Source organism: Megalops cyprinoides, chromosome 17, assembly GCF_013368585.1.
Source record: "Megalops cyprinoides isolate fMegCyp1 chromosome 17, fMegCyp1.pri, whole genome shotgun sequence".
NCBI classification, from domain to species: Eukaryota; Metazoa; Chordata; class Actinopteri; order Elopiformes; family Megalopidae; genus Megalops; species Megalops cyprinoides.
In genome coordinates, this window is record NC_050599.1 from 16,010,771 (window position 1) to 16,029,318 (window position 18,548).

At 46.8% G+C, this 18,548-nt stretch overlaps 1 protein-coding gene across 6 annotated transcripts in view; it reads left to right on the forward strand.

Annotated features, from left to right (window-relative positions):
• Positions 1-5,159: 5,159 nt before the first annotated feature.
• The window catches only part of afdna (afadin, adherens junction formation factor a), a 102,721-nt gene continuing 89,332 nt past the window's right edge, over positions 5,160-18,548 (forward strand). For all 6 annotated transcript variants that reach the window (XM_036549551.1, XM_036549553.1, XM_036549555.1 and 3 more), the window contains exon 1: positions 5,160-5,520. In XM_036549551.1, coding sequence (XP_036405444.1) covers positions 5,419-5,520 — 102 coding nt within the window. In that variant the 5' untranslated portion in view covers positions 5,160-5,418. The remainder of the gene's footprint in view (positions 5,521-18,548) is intronic.

The window sequence follows — 18,548 nt, forward strand, 5'->3', positions numbered from 1 at the left end:
GCATGTGTGGCATTTCTTCACGTGAAATATTTTTTTGCGTAATAAAACTTGCACATCTTTGTTCTTAATGCCATTCCCTTTCCACAAAACTGTAAAAACACTCACAAAATGATCTACGTACAGTGCCATACCATGCCGTGCTATGAGAATACCCTTCCTGTTTGTAATGCAATGAGGAAAACATTCAAAAGAATAGAGACTTCTGAGACAAATCACTTATCATCTCAGATCACAGTTTCAATTTTATCAAGCCCCATAGACTCTCATGTACTTCTCAAATGTGTTGTTGCCTTGGAAACTGGCCAAACACCACTAAAGTAAGATCTGTATGTTGTTGCTGCCATGTAGGCTTAGGTTACATTCATTTCCTCAGCCTAACTTATGTGAACATTACAAACCCATATTTGGATGTATGCTGATGTATAATCACCTTTAGGAAAATTTGGTCCAGCTCATTTTTTCAAGCTTATCATACAAAAACGATGACAGTTAGTCTGGACAAACTGAAAAATTCCAAAAATTCAAATGAGCCATTTCTGTAAAGGTTTCCCAGCACACACTGATCTGGTACACTACAGTACACAGCCTCACTTCAGACACCATGCAACCTGAATGATATGATTATTCCAAACTCTTTCCACCACATTTCTGCAGTCTGGGCATTACAAATGTTCAAGCCCTGCTTCAACAAACTGGTACACCCACTCAGAATGTAGTCATAAAATATGTTGAAATCAAGCCTGTAAATGGTCAGACCAATGCAATGCATTCAAACTGACATCATATCATCACAGTAACTGCTGTACTTAAAGTACAACAAGCTGCCTCTCCCTCTCCCTCCGTAATTCAGATGGATTGGTCATGGCTGAATCTTGCAAGCCCTCATTCAGCTCATGTGGATGCTTTCACACCTAGAGACTTGCTGACAAATGTACTCAATAAAATACAGGTAAGTGAGTCAAATACAACTCCCAAGACAGATTGAAGCATTCATATCACTGAGCACCACATCGCGATATTAATCTCTCCCTGTACCATGCCTCCCAGTTTATTTTGGAAGGCAAGCGTGTCCTTGGAATGTTAACCCTACTTCCTGTGAGAGTCGACATACCTACCAAAATGAGAACACGCTGAGCACACTGGATACTGAGCGCTTGACGAATGTGTTTCCTTTCATTCTCCCCGGAGCCTCAGTCTCAACACGGAGGCTTGATTTAATTTATTTGTGTTCCTCACCGAAGGCCACACCATAAATATCTGCAGCGCAGCGACTCCCCCGCATGCCACCTAAGCCATGGCAACGCAGAAAAACCGCGTGCCCACACTCGCATTGGCATGGGAGTGGGCTGTAGGTCCACTTGGAAAGAAGCAGAGCCGTGGGCCCCCTTCGCACCTATCTAACCAAAGAATACCAACTTTGCCCACTTTGACCACTTTTCTCTCCGCATTTGTCTATCAGCATACCTGTACCTTGTTCTGCAAGCATCCTTTTAAGGAGTTCATATAACCAGATAAGCACTGTACAGTAGTGTGAATATGCACCTTTCATTAATGAATTAAATTATAAGTAGGAGTAAAAACTGTAGTAGGAGTAAAAACTGTTAATTTACAGTTTCTAATCCCATGGTTAATTTTTGGCATAGGATAATTAATCTACTGGCTAATCAGTCCAGTTAGAAAAACAGTAATTGTTTCATATCATTAGTTACATGTTTAAATGTAATGTTAAATGTATTTCATAATTATTTATAGTGCCATCATTCAACCAACGTGGTACAAACACATAATATGTGGGTATACACAATTTCTTGTTTGGTTGTGATTGATGTCTAAATCCATCACACTCTTGGTTATATTTTCTGAACTTTGATTTGTGAGGCATTTGCCAACCTGGTGACAAGGAGGTTAATCTGTTAGCAAAGACTTATTGAGACTCCTGCGTCAAAGGCTTTGCTACCATTTTAATCATCAGATCCATGTCCTGCCCGTGCAAACATTTATCCATCTCCTCCTTGGACACCTTAGCTGGGCCCGCTCCAAACTTGTGTCATACGTGTGACATGAAACAGGACAGATTGCACAAAGTTCTGAGTTGGGTCTCAGAAGACATCGGCGGAGTGTTAATATCATGGTATCACTGTGGTGATGAATATTGCTTGCTTTAAGGGCACTCCTTGATTTTGTCCTTCTTCTTGTCTCTCATAACTAATGTCTCATAGTCTCAAGCCTTGATGTGAGGCAAAAAGCACATCTACTCCTTTTTTATGGAAAATAATCATGTTTCAGAGACAAAGCTGAACATCAAAATTCTTGTGCATCAGACTTCTGCTGAGAACAAATTCAAGGGAGTCCAGATCATTCCTTTAACCTTGACTGAGCTGTGTGTTTATTTGGTAGACTGATCTCAAATGTGAAATTCAGCATGTCTGCGAGAGGCTGTCTCTCAAGAGACTCAATTCATTTGACACTGTATTTTCACACCAAACAGCAAAACCTGCCCCTGAAACATTTTTCCATTGGAAGCTTTAACTTAGGGACTGCTTACTCTGAAGAAACAGCATTCCCACAACCATGGCAAACAGTTATTCATGATCGCTCATGACATTATGGTTGTCATCCAACACATGCCACCTTTATCAGTCTAGCCTCAGGTGGAGAGCTTATTCCTGGAGGCTGGAATCAGTCTAGTTTTGCAGTTTATTTTTAGTGAGTAGCTAGTTTAGATTAGAAATAACAGGTTATTTTTTACCCTCTTAATGTAACCCTGGAATTGCAAATGGAATAATAGGTTTGTCTCACTGTGACAACCTCTGCATTCACTCAGCAGCACTAAAGCAAGATAAACGCAATTCAGCAGATGCACTTGCATGCAGCCAACAACTATTTTTTGCACTCGCACAGCACACTACAAGTGAAGTGGATGCGTATTGAAGGATAGGTGCTATTCTACTGATGTCCCTGGTGGTATGAAGGCAAATTGTTTCCTGCTACTGTGGAATCTTGGTCACTGTTGGCAAGTGACACAGATGGTTTCGAATCTGGGTTGTGGGGCTCAGCCTTCTCCTTAGGTGAATGCCTTGCCAGCTGAGTCACTTGGAACCCCAATCAAAGGTTAGTTGGCTGACCATACAATAAGGGCTTCAATTAGGTGGTTTGGCTGCAATGCTATGTATGTTAACATACAGATATACTGTATGTCTAATGATTCCATTTTCAAACTTTAGAATAATAAAAATAGCTATGGCCTTATGCTGATTTCCACAAGTTTACTTTAGATTATCCTTTTTCACTCCTTGATGTTCAATTGCACCTTTAGAGTTTTAGGTGATAATGAGAGTTATCACAGTCTAAGATTCCTTCATTTTTTTGATATTCACCTGAACCATTCATTTCATTGACAATACATAAATATTGCATTCTGATGTTATATTTTCAGAGCATCCATATGCAATAGTGTATTTAACTGATTTCATACACATTTTGAAAGTAGTTGGCATTTTATTCTTGATTCATTTATGGTGCATATATCTTCAATAACTGAATATCTGCACTTTCATTTCTTATCTCAGATCTCCTACATTTTACCTTGCAGTCCAGTTCAAATTCTGCACAGCATCAACAATGTCCAACAGGAAACATCTGCAATGCACAATCTTGGATGACCCATCCCTGTGTCTGGTCATCTTTTCCACCTTGTGACCACAACAGTTGTCAAGTAATTATTATTGAACCAATAATGGACATGGTAAAACAAGGGTGTGAAGAGCGCAAAAATAAAGAGAATCACCCATTTGAGCAAAGTGCATTATTGATGCAATGTGATCTCAACACCAATACTTTCATTCTAACTCAACAAATTTTAGCATAGTTCTTTGAAACACAGAAATAAATAACATGCATCTACACAAATTCCTGCATGTAAAGACAATGAAGACTGCTGTCATGCTGTGTAGCGATGACGTCATAGGCTCAAATTGCATCAGAGCCCACGGGAAACCTCCCTGCCTCATTGACTTGACTGCTCCTCAGGACTGCACATCTGGGCTGCTCAGGTCTAACGTGATGCTCCGTGACGGTGCACGCCCCGCGGCCGGACTCCCTCTCGCATGAGCACAGGACCATCAGACAAGATCCACGCAACTGCAGAGTGACACAGCCACGGTAGTCAGCGCACTGCTAGCGCAAATGTTCGTCACACGCAGCAATTCTCTGGTCTGACCTGTTTCTAATGCAATCAGTAAGTTCACACATTTCCTTGTTTTAAGCTGTAATACTTTATACATATAACCTGTGTGTAAAAGCATTTTAAAGTAATAACAGCAGCAGTTTTAAATATAATCACAATACTTAAAGGGCAATGAGGTAAAGCATGATTAAAGGGTGTATTTTCTTTCTTTTTCACACATTTTATAGCTTGGAAATGAGCTGGCCCAATCCTTGCAGTGTGTATTCCTTCATCCTAAGATCCTGTCCTGGTAGAAGTGTTTATCTAGAGTGGGGTCAGTGGTGACACTGCAGAGGCAGTGTGACAAATAACACATGCTCGTGCAATGCAGTCACCTCAGGACAGGGGAGGGGCTTCTTTCAGGGGCGAACAAGCATGGTCTCCCTGCATTTGATTGGCCAAGGAGGCTTAGATTGCCTGACTATTTGTATCATATATTTTTAATTATATTGACCACAGAAATTGAAAGAAATTAGAGACTGTATCTTTCTGATGTCCTTAATTATCACTCTATCTATCACTCTAAATATCCTCTAGAAACACTGCCTAAATCAATCATCGTTTCATATAAGGAATGTTGTCAGGGTCAAGAGCCTAGCCACTGTTTTCCTGGAAAAGGGGAACTTCTTTAGTGATTTATTTATCTGAATCAGTAATTATATATGAATGTACCAAACATGAACGTGAATACAGTGAATGTGTCCACTCTGAGGACGTACAATCAGTTGAAACCGCGTCTGAAACCAACGAATCCCACACCGTCCCTTGCAAAGGGTGAGCGCGTTGCGCGTTCTTGCATGAGGGCTATTCATTTGCCAAACGCGCGGTCCAGAGGGGCACGCACGCATTACCGTGCGGGTGCACCGTGAATCGTAAAGATGGGCGGGAACGCGCGCTGAGCCACACGAAGCGCTTCCCGGGGAGAGAAAGAGAGAGAGAGAGAGAGAGAGAGAGAGAGAGAGAGCGGATAGTGATAAGAGAAACGAGAGACACAGAGGGGAACACGGAAACAAGCAGGAGCGGTTACTGAGCAAGGTGTACTGGTTAACGACGAAAGATACGGACCCCACAGACCCGCTTCCAAAACCCAGATATTGGGTTCACGCATTTTTATCTTGCGGTGATCGGACCGGAGGTCTTTATTGTGGACAAAAGGATTTTTTCCTGGTGAAGACTGTCTGTCGGGATTGAGAATGTCGGGGACCAGGGAGGAGGAACGGCGGAAACTAGCCGACATCATTAACCACTGGAACGCCAACCGGCTCGACCTGTTCGAGATCAGTCAGCCCACCGAGGTGAGTCCGTGGACCTTGGGAGCTACAGGCCGCGTCGGAATAAGCGAGAAATCCCTGTGGGAAGTGAAGGGGGAAAAAAAGAGGCCGATTCCCTTTTATTTGAATAATCTGACTGGCTAACGTTTGCTAATACCTGTGGAGTTGGCCGGCTCGCCTGATAAATCGTACGGTTGTTGTTTTGAATCGCACAGTGCATTGCCAAGACAGATCGGTTTGATAATTAGCTCGCTAGTTAGCTGGGATAGCTTGCTGTTTATCCAGTCAGACTAACAGCTAGCTAGCCAATACGACAAGTGCATGCAATTTTAAGGACGCAATTCTTTGGAACACACTTTAGTTCCCTCGACAGTTTTCAGTCATATGGCGTCACAGTTTTTCGTATTTCAGACTAGTTAGTTACTTGGGTTAAATAACTAGTACTAACTTGCTGTTTTCCCAACAGTCTAGTTTGTTGTAAGTGTATAGTAGCTAGCTAGCTAAGTTGCAGTCTATCCGGCGAGGTTAGCCAGCTGGCTAAGTAAGTTGCAGGTTGTATTGGCCAAGTGCTACTGTATCAATAGCTAACGGTCGTTAGCTGACCACCTCACTTGCCGGCGAAACTGGTAACCAAAGACGTCTTGCCATCTAGCCAATTGCTAAATGTTAAATAGACAGTAAGATATCCCAAGTTCGAATGTGCAACAGCACATCTTTAACCTGACAAATTTAGCTAACTAGCCTTTTATTTTTATTACGATATATTTATTACTATAATAACGTTTATAGCCACTATTACCCTTCAACGAGCGTTAGCTGGGTATTAAGTCTGCTTGTTGCCTAGCTAAAGTTAGCTAGCTATCCTGAGAATAAGTGAAGTTTTCATATGGCTAGCCGGCTAAATCAGGGGTTTGACCTGCTGGAAAGCTTTTTAAAAAAGAAAAGCCAGGTCTTAAACAGAAGGTACTGAGTTTGTCTAGATTTGAGGCAAACTAGTCGCTCATTCCCTAAATTCAAGCCAGTGAAGTCCACGCAAGAGTGTCGCGATAAGGATAATGGATGGTTACTGAATGTTGTTAGATTAGTTTGCCACTCTCAGATAACGCTGAGAATTGCGAAATTGGTCTGCTAGTTATCTGGATGACATTCCTTGAAATATCCAAAAGCTGTAATCGTTAGGGACATAGGTAATTGGGTTCGACGTGATTTTGTTTTTTGGGCGCGCATTAATTGTACAGGGGGGGGGGGGGGGGAGGACGTTTGGGGGTTGGGGGTGCTACTCAAACGACTCGCCTCTGCAGCTTCTCCCGATTCAAGGGGCATCACTGTTGCTTTATGCCCTGACCTTCGTTAATAGACCACATGTTAAATTGTAATTTTCCACCCATCTTGCTAACCAGGTTCGTGTTTCATTGCTTTGTAGTATCAACACCATTCAAATAAATCCGTGTATTACATTTGGTAAAAGTGTGTGACACGATAAGTCTTAAGTCAGGAATGATACTAACTTAATCGTTTTTGATGGTATCGTTCTTAAGACCTGCATGTAACAATATAATTCCATCAGATTAGTTTTGGCAAAGCTATGTTTCGTCAACAGTATAGCTAGCATCCAAACAGTGGAGGGGTGTGGTAATGACTTTGGATTGTAACCAAAATGTATTAGAGAAGTTGCATCCTTGGCTAAGGGACTGCGGTTGCACCTGTGAGTGTTGATACTGATTGAAGAAATTATTCAGCTGGCCAAACTGGAAATGTGTACAAATAACCAATGTAAGTTTCTGCATTCCATCCCTGTGTCATCTTTCAGTTGTCTGCAGGATCTGTGAAGATAAACATTTTTAGAGGGATCACCAGCCATTTAACTGAATTTTTATCTGTAAGAGAGGTGTTATGTTAAACTTTACGGGGCTTAATGGTGGAATATTTCCCCTCACTCATTTTACCACTGTGTTTTTATTAGAGATGCAATTTAATCATAATTGATTAAAAATTCTGCAATACTACACCTCAGAATTAAAAGGGACATTGTGTATTGTAAATGCAATCGGCCACCAGAATCAGAACAGTAATGATTAGCTGCCCCTCGTCATGATGGTCTCCGTGTCTTTTCTTTTACCCATCTTCACGTTCATCTCAAAACTGTATTTCAGACTTCCTGGGATGTAAAAATGAAGGAAATGCTTTTTTTGGTGGAATGTAGTGGCCACATGTATTTTGTAAGGGAAGAAAAGTGTGGAATGATGTAGACTGTGGGTCCTGAGAAACGCTGCACAGGGGAAACTGCCTGCAGTTGTCAGCTTGCGTTCATGTATCGTGCAATCAGTGGGTTGGAATAGCATTAGTGGAGCTGATTCTGCTTTTGGTTATTGGGTTGAATAAAATGGCAGAGTTCTGTGGGGTGGGTCCCTCTGATCCGATCTCTCTCTGATCCCTAGCAAAAGTTTGGCTGCAACCAGCCCACACAACCGTGAATTATGGTATATGCATGAATTAACTCAGTCTCATTATGGATTGCCTGGAGTCTGTTTTCTGCATATGCCCCCTATTTGAGGACACCATTTCTAATGTCTGGAAAGGTAAAAGCGTTAGGTTGTTAGTGGGCTTTACTTTAATGAAACGATGTTGATGCAGAAAACACCCTGATGTATTTATTCTGCAAAATTAAAGGGTCCGCTGGGAAAGTCTTTTCATTTTTGTTTTAAACGTGTAGTATGTGGCCTGTTCTTGAAGGTAGTGGCATGGAACAGACTTTGTTTTCTGACCATTGCAAGGCAGTTTTTTCTCTTTCCTCTGCAAGCTGACTGAGAAATGTTTTGCCTCACACCAGCATGTGTGTAGTATCATTGGCATTAATATTTTCAAAATACCTCCACTCATTACGTTAAATGAGAAGTTATCTTTATCTTAACTTTTATTAATTTTAGATGAAATTTTATTGATCGCCCTGTGAGGGAATTGGCTTTTATGTACCAGTACTTCAGCTATGTGAAGACAATATTACCTCGTTAGGTTTGTTGTCAGAGCTTAACATTGCAAGATGGAGCCTACTTCTAAAAAGGTTGGCTAGGAGAGCATCAGGAGAAACAACTGATTTGAGTTTAGTTGAAATGTGTTGTGGAAAGTTCATTGGAGAAGAGACCACTAAATGCTTCCAAAGTCTCAGCTGAATAGATATCTCACAACGAAGAACCTCAGAAGTCATAGTGCCGGTGGGACAGATTTATTATCCTGCCTCTTTAATTAAAGAAATGCATCTTTGTGGCCTGTAGTTCTCCGGAGAACCTTTTAGCATCCGTTGAGCGGATGTGGGGTCAGAATGTGGTGTGTAAATGTAACTGAGGGGTGAAGCGCTGGCACACTGGAGGTGCCATCGTCCCATGTTCTCATGTAACAGGAGAGGTGATGATTTCCGTGGGTTTTTCAGGGACACCGATGATAAATTTCTAGAGGACGAGTAACTAGTTGTAACTGCTGACAGTGAGTCTCTCTCTCTTTTGGTTGAACTCTAGCCAAATACCAGAGATTTAAAGGCCCAAAACAAGCCAAACAGCATTTTTTCTTTCCAATACTTTATCGATCCTCATTAACGGAGTGGCAGGGTGAGGGAGGAAACCTTGTGACAGCCCCGAATTTAGTGCGCTGTCCTCAGTTTTTGAAGTTGCCAAGTTGGAAGTGCGTGTCTGACTGTGAAATACAAAGTGTTGCTCCTCTTCGGGTTTTTAGTATCTTAGCAGCGTGCTGTATTTTTCACTTGACTGTTTAATGTTTCACTGCTGTTGGGGTGTCTCTCTAGCCTAAGTCCCATGCAGTGGGGGGGGGGGGGGGGGGGGGGCACCATGGGCTATGGGTTTGATTATCGATGTTGAATTGCATCCATCGAATTGGGGGTGAACCTTTAACACTTCTCTGGGATTATTGATAAGATTTGAGAGTTTGCTGTTGACACATGTAGACTGTGGTCGCATCAGTCCCTCCTATGACCTGTGGAAGCCTGTCACTAAGAGCTCTGCTGGGCCTGGCCATGATCACTGATCTAGAACTTGCTCTGTGGTACAGTAAAGCCCAGTTTGACAATAGCGGTGGCTACTTGCCCTTAGGTCAGAGTGTGTAGCTAGGCAGAGCAGGCTTTAGTAATAACTCAGACCATGTCAGCATCTCTAAGCAAAGCCAGAACTGCACATTCAACAGGAATTACTGTTCTTATCTGAAAGCATAAGAGGAGGATGGAAAACAAAGTGAACTGATAAGCATTGTACACAATCAAACAACTGGCTCTGAACTTTTCCTTCTTTTAGGAAGAGATCCACCTTGTCTAGCTTCCTCACAAGTTCTTCTTTTAGCCTGGCTGGTGTTGAACCTCAGCGAGGGTTTAAATGCAGAATCGGCGAGGCGAGGGCCTCTCCCTGCCAGCAGTCCTGATTTGAGCCAGTTTTCAGCCCCCGAGCAGGTGGACATTATTGTTCCTGTTCATAAGGGGATGCCGAGATGGGGAACCTGTTCTTCCCCCCCCCGGTGAGCCTTGGGATGTTGTTCCTCCAGCCTCTTCTCCTGCTGACGTGGGCGATCACTTGCCTCAGCAGAGTGACACAATTTTAGTGTGTTTCCTGGAGATGGTGGCCCATGTCCCTGGGAGGGCCTTGGAGAGACTGTGCCCTCGGGCAGGTAAAGGTGTAGCTCCCATAAGCATAAACACACACTGCTGTTAGTCCCTCCTTCTGCTGAAGCTAGTCATTCAGCTGGCAGCACTCTACGCGCTGGGTACTGTGAAGCTAAATATGGAAATGGCATACTGTTATCGGAATGTGACTGATTTCGTGTGTGTGTGTGCGTGGGGGAAATGACAGTAGAACTCATTTTCCAGGTGTTCGCCCAGCACTGTTATGCTAAGGAGATAATGTGGTAGAGTGAACTGGAGCCGTAATCGCTTACGGAACGGTGAACTTGTTTCAGGATGTGCGATCATTCTGGATCGCCGTAACTACTGCTGTGGTCAGAAACGCCGCTCCTCTCTCCAGAGTTTGGTGGTCGGCAAGACAGGAAAGGCAGGAAGGGGTCAGCCCAGCGCCCGTTCGGGGCCGTGCGCGTCCCCGCGGCGTTGAGACGCTGACCGCAGTTTGAGCTGTAAAAAGCACTTGGAGGACAGCAGAATATTTTGCGTGCCGTAAACATGTCCACTGAGTCACACTGTTTGTTGTTGTTGTAGACGTGATGGAATGTGTTTAGGTTTCTGTGCTGATTATTAGGTGAACAGCACACTATTTTTTTGTGTAGATGGTGGTTGCAGTGCCCCTGATGTCTGCTGTGCCAGTAGCTCTTGTTCAGAGCGCAGTTGTAAATGTGTGCTTTTTGACCCATAGAGTTTTGCTTTGCTTTATGCTGCGCTGTTAACAATGAATAAAGACCAGTCTCACATGACACAAATGTTAATGCAGTTCTATTAAATGCATGCCAACATTTTTTGTTTTGTTTTTTTTTTTTTTTTTACAACCAATTAAAAAAAGTCTGAAACAAAGAACCATTGAAAAGGATGCTTGTGGAATCGGCTCCAGTCGTGCTGAAGGCAGGAATATTTTTTTGGCTTTGTTGTTCCTATTAAACATGTCTTACCCAGTGGTGTGTTATGGAATGTTTTCTAATCACACTTCCTGTCCAGGGGTGGTTCCCAAAAGAGCTCCCTGGTGGTGAGGGGAAAGTAAACGTGTGTGTGTGTGTGTGTGTGTGTGTGTGTGTGTGTGTGTGTGTGTGTGTTTCATGAGCGCGTGGGACAAGGCTGATATTATTCACCCGTAGAAGAATGGGTGGTGAAATTGTTGTTCAGCTATAAATCTCCCATCAGTCTCTCTTTAAAAGGCAATGCATTAGCTCCTGCTAAACATAATGTTCACATTTTTTCTGCTGCCAAAAATGAGATTTCCAAAGGGGTGCCTTTTGTGGAATGAGCTCTCCTACACTGAGCTCCAGGTCGCTGTGCTGTTCTTTTTCCCGTGCCGAATGGGTGAAGGCTCTCCCTGTTACTCTGGCAGTTGAGAGGAGGGTCTGCCGGTTTCTGTGGATGGCCGGGATACAGACGGTCAGAGCCGCAACCTGCTCTGCTTGTTTGACGGCTCTTGGCCTTGCATCCCCTGGACGCGTGGTGCACAGATCGTGACTCCGGAGGTCTGGAGAGGCAGGGGGAGAGGAGAGGGGGGCGAGGCCCAGGGGCAGGTGTAGGCGTCAGGTCAGTTCCTCTGCACCAGGAGAGCAGCAGAGCTACAGCAGATGGACTGCTTGCTTCAACAGCTCCAGAAATTTCATTTCCGAGCGAGATGAGTTATAAGATTTGTCACATTACCGCCCAATTCTGTCTCTCGCACTCCCCCCCCCCCCCCCCCCCACACACACACACACACACATGCATGGATGCACACACGGCATCCACAGTCCTTACTGTGTGTATTTCACATCAGCTCGTCTTCCTCTCCCGTTTCCTCAGAGTTTACTCATTGGGTGTGCGCTCTCCCTCTGTCTTCCTGTTCCTGTGTATGTGCTATAATGACAAACAGTGTTAAATAGATGAGGTCAGCCCACAGCCCCAAACAGCAGTAATTTGAGCGCTTAATCCAGAGAGAGCCCTAATCTGCCGGGGCCTGGGAGCGGGTTGAGATTAACAGAGCCTGCCTGCTCACTTGGCGCGCACCCGTTCCCTCCGTTCTCCCATTTGCTGTCGGAGGCGCTCAGCCTTCACATCCAGCTTCTCCCATCGCCTTGCTTCCGCAGATCCCCGTCGATCCCTCCGCAGATCCCCGCCGATCCCTCCGCAGACGCCCGGCTATATTAAGACGATTTTGCTTTTTAAAAAGGGACGCTTTGAGAACAGAAGGCGGCCGTTTCTGAATGAAATCCACCAACAGTTGTGCTGCTCTTTTATGTGCTTGTAGCCAGCCTCGCTTGTAATGTAGAGCGCCAGAGCTGTCAGGAGTGTGTGTGTGTGTGTGTGTGTGTGTGTGTGTGTGTGTGTGTGTGTGTGTGTGTGTGTGTGTGTGTGTGTGTGTGTGTGTGTGTGTGTGTGTGTGTGTGCGGTGTCCAGTGTCCAGGTGGGCAGCATTTGGAGCCCTCAGCCCTGTCATCAGCCAGTGAGTGGCTGCTGCTCCTTGGGAACGGGAGACCAGTGCTGGTGGGAACGCTAAGACTATTTTCCATTCGAATACCCTTAACTTTAGTCTCCTCTGTTCGTATTTGTTCGTCTGTGCCATTTCTGTGAGTTTGACACCCTTGCGGTTTAGCCTACTGCTTGTTGCGTATCTGCCAGCCCTCTCTGCAGCTGAATGTTTCCCAGCTCCACTGCTTTGGGCAGTGTGGATCCCCTCTCCTCCACATGAAATCAGTCTCCCCCGAACACATCTGCTTGCCGGTGTTTTTTTTTCTCGCCTGGGAGATGAAGCTGTAAAGTGTCCTGTTCCACTGCATTAAGAGCCACATGTTAAAAAGTGCTCTCAGACAAAGTTGCCTCCCTAGTTCATATACAGACTGCCTGTGGGAAGGGATCAGGAGACGTTATAAACTCTACAAGAGCTCTCCATTTGTCTGAAATGATCTATCATGTCTCTCCTTTAGTCTGTCAAAGAAACAAGTCATATTTCAGAAAATAATGAAGGATTCAGTTTGGGATAGTGTGGATATCCTGAAACGGGGTATTTTGTGTTTATTACAGTAAATAGTGGTGCACATTGTGGAGAATTGTCTGAGCTGTCAGCAGCGTTGTGTGGCCCTGTTCGGGTCATCTTGGGGGTTCTTTCTCTCTCTGTCTCTGTGTCTGATCCAGTTGTTGTGGGTGGAACTGCTCTGTGGCCAGCCCCAGAATCACACAAGCGTCCCTTTGTTGTTGTGCAGAAAAACACTAGGAGGAGACTGATGGGTGTCTTTTAACTAGGGGAGGCCAGCTATGTCCCCGGCCTCGGCCTGTCAGGACCCATTAATCTGCAGGGAGGCCCAAGCGGTCACTCGGGGCTGCGTGCTCCGGGACGCCGCTCCCATTCACGGCTCCGCCCCGCCCCTGCGAGCTCATTGGCCGTCTGCGCTGTCACTCCGCGCGCTGGTAGGCCCGCGCATGCGGTCGCCCCCGTGACCCAGGGGATCAGCCGGCATTGTGAGACGCTGTTTATGCCCCGCGGTCCGCGCTCTCCGGCCTCAAAATGAGTGGCCTTTCCTCCCGCGGTCTGCCGCCTTCATTCCCCTGACCCGGGAAACGTGAAGTTTGCCCCTGCCTTGTCTTCTCCGTGTGGAAAAAACGAGCTGATCGTATTCCTAACTCTGCTTAGCCAGGGGAAATTCAACTCTCACCCGCCCCCTCTGTTGAATTTCCTGAGAAAGGCTTGTTTTGTGTGCGTAATTTTTTTTTTTCATACGCGAACGCCGCCAAATATGTTGTGGTCCTTCATACGCTGGAATGCATCTTGTGTTTGTGTTCTGCGCCTTCCAAGCCACCCTGCGGGAACAGCCCGCCGGTGGGTGTTGGCGTGCGGAATGCCTTCGCTTCACGCCGAGCGGCTCGCGGCTCGCGGATTGCTGTGCGTTTACCCCGCGCTGCTGATGAGCGATTCCTCGGAGGATGCAGAACTTCCCCCGCCCAGGCCACGGCTTCGGCCTGAACGCCCAACCCCCGAACGCGTACGGCCCCTCCGCTGAAACCCCTGTCCTGTGGTCGGACGTTGCCGCTACATTCTGCTGACCTGAACGCTTTGCTTTTCCGCCTCAGATGAAAAGGTGCTGCACAGATCTCTCGGTGCAGTAGTTCCCGCTTCCCCTCTTCCCTTTAACCAGATATTGGTTTTTATCAGTGTCTGTTCCTTTTCATTATAACTTTAGTGCCCTGAACATAACCCAGAGTTGTGTAAAAAAGAGAAAAAAAAAAACTTGGTATTCATTCCCTAGTTTAAGCAATACGTGTATGGGAGTGTATGTATGCCCATGCATTGAAAGCACATATAACTGCTTGAGCCACAGCGCTGATTAAGTATGTGGCCTGCACTCCATGTTCTCTTGGAAGACGTTAGCATTGAAGGGGAATGCAGGAGGGTGAGTGGGTGGAGGGCTCGCGGGCCTTCCTCTGCTCCCTGCCGATTTTTGCCCTCTCCTCTTCCCCGCGTGTGCGCGTTCCCGGCTCGGCCCGCCCGACCTTCGGCGAGCAGTAATGTGAGAACGCGGTCCCGCTCATTAGGCTAATGTCCCACGCTTTGGCTCGCAGGGCCCCTCTCTCTCTCTCTCTCTCTCTCTCTCTGTCTCCGTCCTGGAGAAGCTCCTTTGTGTTCTCCCTGACCCAGCGCAGGCAGTGCTCATATTTGTGTGTTGGTTTTGTCTGGCTTTCTTTTTTTTTTTTTTTCCTTCTTTCCTCGCTTAGTTTTGGTTTCCGCTGGAATAATGCTCCGTTGTTGGGCTGCCTTGTTTTGATCGGCTGGGAAATGTTGCATCTCATGACGTGGATGTTTTCAGAGGCCTCGGCATCCTACCCAGCCCTCCCTTTACATTGCTGTATGTCACTGTTTTATGGGGCTGGTGAAAAATCACCTTCGCTGGATATAAATGTTAGTCACTTTCACAACCTTTTGGGCCTGGTTTTTTTTCTGTGGTCAGTTTTTAATTTGCTCCTGGAAGCATTGACTCAGCTCCTCCAAATAATCGTACTCCAGGGGACTGATAACTGTGGTTCATAATTTTATATGTTGATTTTCTCTGTGAAAAATATTTCATGAATTTAATATCTTTTGCTATGGGTGATTTATTCCAACTATGTACTGTATGAGGGAGAAACCTAACATGAATGCTTGTGCATGGGAATTACCATGAATAGAAGGCAACAGACCCTTTTTGGGGACTATATTCTGGCCCTCAGAGATGAATATGCAGGAGCAAGCCTTTCTTGGCAGCCATGGCAACCATGGTGGCATCCCTGTCTGTTTTCAAGCCTGGCTGAAGTGCGGGGCTTTTTCTTGTCAGCCCGGCGGAGGAGTGGGCTGGTGTTGTACAGGAAACGGTGGAGCGTCCACCCGGCCGCCCAGATCTCTGCAACAGGAAAGGCCCCCCGGGTCACGTGGGGGGGGGGAGTGGGCCGCCTCGCCGCCCCTCTGTTTGTCTTGGACTGGGAAGATAAGCAGATCCATCCTGTGAGGGGGAGGGAGAGAGAGAGAGAGAGAGAGAGAGAGAGGGAGAGGGAGAGAGGACAGGGGGGTGCGGGGTGTGCGGAGAGAGGGAGCCAGGCTGGAGATAACGCAGGAATGAGAGACTCCCAGCCCCGCGGGGATGCGGGCGCGGGGATGGCTCTGCTTGCGCCGCCGCCGAGGGCGCTCTCCTAAATCACAGCCAGGGGAGGGGGACAGAGCGGGGCTGGAGGAGCGTGCCCGTGCATCCTGGCTGACCTTGCGCCTCGTAAAGGTACGGTCAGTCTGAGAGCACAGAAGTACAGACGCACTCCCCGCGCGCAGTCCACGCCCCCAGACTTTATAGAATTAAAACTCTTTGGAGTAAACACCTGACACAAAGCATATGCAGCCAGGTCTGTGAGGCTGAAAGATTTACTTTCAGCCAGTGGAGATGCTTGTCTTAACCGTGAATCCCCTGAGCTGACCAATAGCCAACTTAATATGTAGCTTGTAAAACCGGAATGAATGCGTTCATACACGGAAAAGTGTCAGTTTCCAGCTGGGGCTGGCAGGTTAGTTTTGAGTACTTTTCAAAACCTTGACTTGTCTGTGTTTTTAGAATGTGCTCCTCCTTTGTCCAGCTGACACCCCTGGTTTCCCTCAGTTTGAGCCTCCATCCCCTGGTACAGCAGAGGGCCGTGACGGTCTGACACAGAGCGAGCCAGAGAGCTGTGCTGGAGCCACGGCCGGGGGAACCCACACCGAGGTCCCGAATGTGTCCTGCTGGGAGCAATAACACTGGAAGCGGCGCATAATGCGCGTCTGAGAGATGACCATCGCGGCTCTCCTCTTCCAAGCACAACACAGCCGCCAGATCGGTTTGTTTATCTAGGTCTTGTGCCCTGCCCAAGAAACGCCCCGGACCCGAGAGTCCGTTCCCTCTCGCGCAGATGTTGTTTTGCTGGTAGAACCGGCGGACCGTCTCTCACGGTAACACCGCTCCGTTGGGCTGGCACGCAGACGGCGGGCCCGGCGGGGGAGGCGCTGGCCGGCGGTGCCAGGGCAGAGAGGAAGCACATGTGGGCGCTGGAGAGCGCTCCCGAGCGCGGTGGCTCCGGGTGGGGCCCGTTCGGAGGCGAGGATGTGGTCGGGCCCTCAGACGTCTACCCAGAGCTGGGTGTTAACAGCCGGGCGGCGTTGCGGTGTCTGGCTCTGGTGGGTGGCGGTGGACTAGGTGTTGGCTGAACCTCTGCTTGCACGGTCGCTTGCCAGAAATGAGTTCCACATGCAGGCACAAGGCTGGCTCCCATAAAGAGAAGGGGTGCATGGGGTTGGTAGCTTTTAGCATAAGTGGCTAATGGCAACAAAAAAGTAAACACATGGGGGGCTGTAACTTGATTAATGGTGGGGCTGTTTGTGGGGACCTTGCAGGAATATTTGCAGGCAGTACACTGACTTGTTTTCTGTAGCAGTTCTTTGATAAAGCTTTCTGAGGCACGGTCAAATATAAACTTTTTTTTCCCCCACTGTCAAGCTGATGTCTTTCAGCGCATTTGCACATGTTCAAATGTGTAAAATGGTATGCGTTTTTATGTTTTCTAAATATAATTAGATGTTTTCTATTTTTTGTGCAGGTGAACAGGTGAATGTGTGCAAGGGCAACTGGGGAATCATGACACAGTTAGGCCTAGTTTTTTTCCTAGCTGAATTCTTTTCAGATGTAACAGGTTTTTGCAATCCTGATGGTAAAAGCACATGTTCAAGCAGTGGAAATTAGAACCTCGCTTGTGTAAAACCTCTCTTTGTAATTCACAACTGCTGTTAAATCCACATGGAGCACACACACTGTCTCAATTTCGTGGCACCCCGCGGAGTGGTCTCGGTTGACTCCGCGGATCAGTTCTGAATGCTTTGTAACTCGACCTGAAGAGGGGCGGAGTCTCAGGTGTCAGCACAGCTGTTGCTAAGATACACCTTGGCTTCCTTTGTCTCAAGCACAAAAAGTCCTTAGAACTGTAAATCCTGGAGAGTAAATGGTGCCCTGAGACCCCGCAGTGGCTCTCCGGAGCTCCCTTTTGTGTGACCGGACCAGAGAGGTTGCGGCCGGCTCCTCCAGCCGCCATCTCTGCCGATGCATTTTCATCGCCGATAATTCGATAACGCACGTCAGCACATTTTTGTCCACCAAAGTCATTCCAAGGCTGATTTAAGTGGATGGTGCGCTGTTGCATAATTCAGTGGTTTCGGAGACGGGCCCTGTGCTCCAGTGCCCAGACAGAGGGACCTTCAGAGGCGAGCGGAGAGGTCAGATAGATTGTAGTCCCTTGGCAGATTACAAGGAAAGATCCACGTACTGGAATCACAAGTTGTACCACTATGCCTCAGCCACCACTTATGTAAACTCATTATCACTGTACACCTGCGTTGATGAATCAAAAGTGTTATGGGCTGACGGTATTATTTTTCATATGAGGGTTGACATCGAGGTTGCCGATATGCGAAACGGCACGTATGCTTTAATTAGTTACTGCTCTCATTATCACCCTCAGAGCCGCGTTGGGCTGGAATGAATGGGAGGAAATGAATTGCAGAAGTGGACGTTTCCCAGTGTTGTGCGGTTCAGGCTGCGCTGTGCTGCGCTGGCTTGTTTCGAAAGCACCTTTTGTGCGCCCGGCCCGTCCCGTATACCGTCTCGTCAAAAGAGCGTTTGTGCGAGTCCGCTGTCACTGGCCCCGCTATTAGAGAAGACTGAATGATGTCCTATGAGGAACAATCAAAAGACTGTGCTCTGCCGGGTATTCTTCCTGCGGCCCACTACACGACTGGGATATTTTGGCACCAGGCAGCAGGGCTAAGTAATTTGGGGGTAGATTGACAATCGGCTCCCTCTGTTGTCTTTGTGGCGGCATGTGCGCGGGGCAGGGCTAGTGCTCC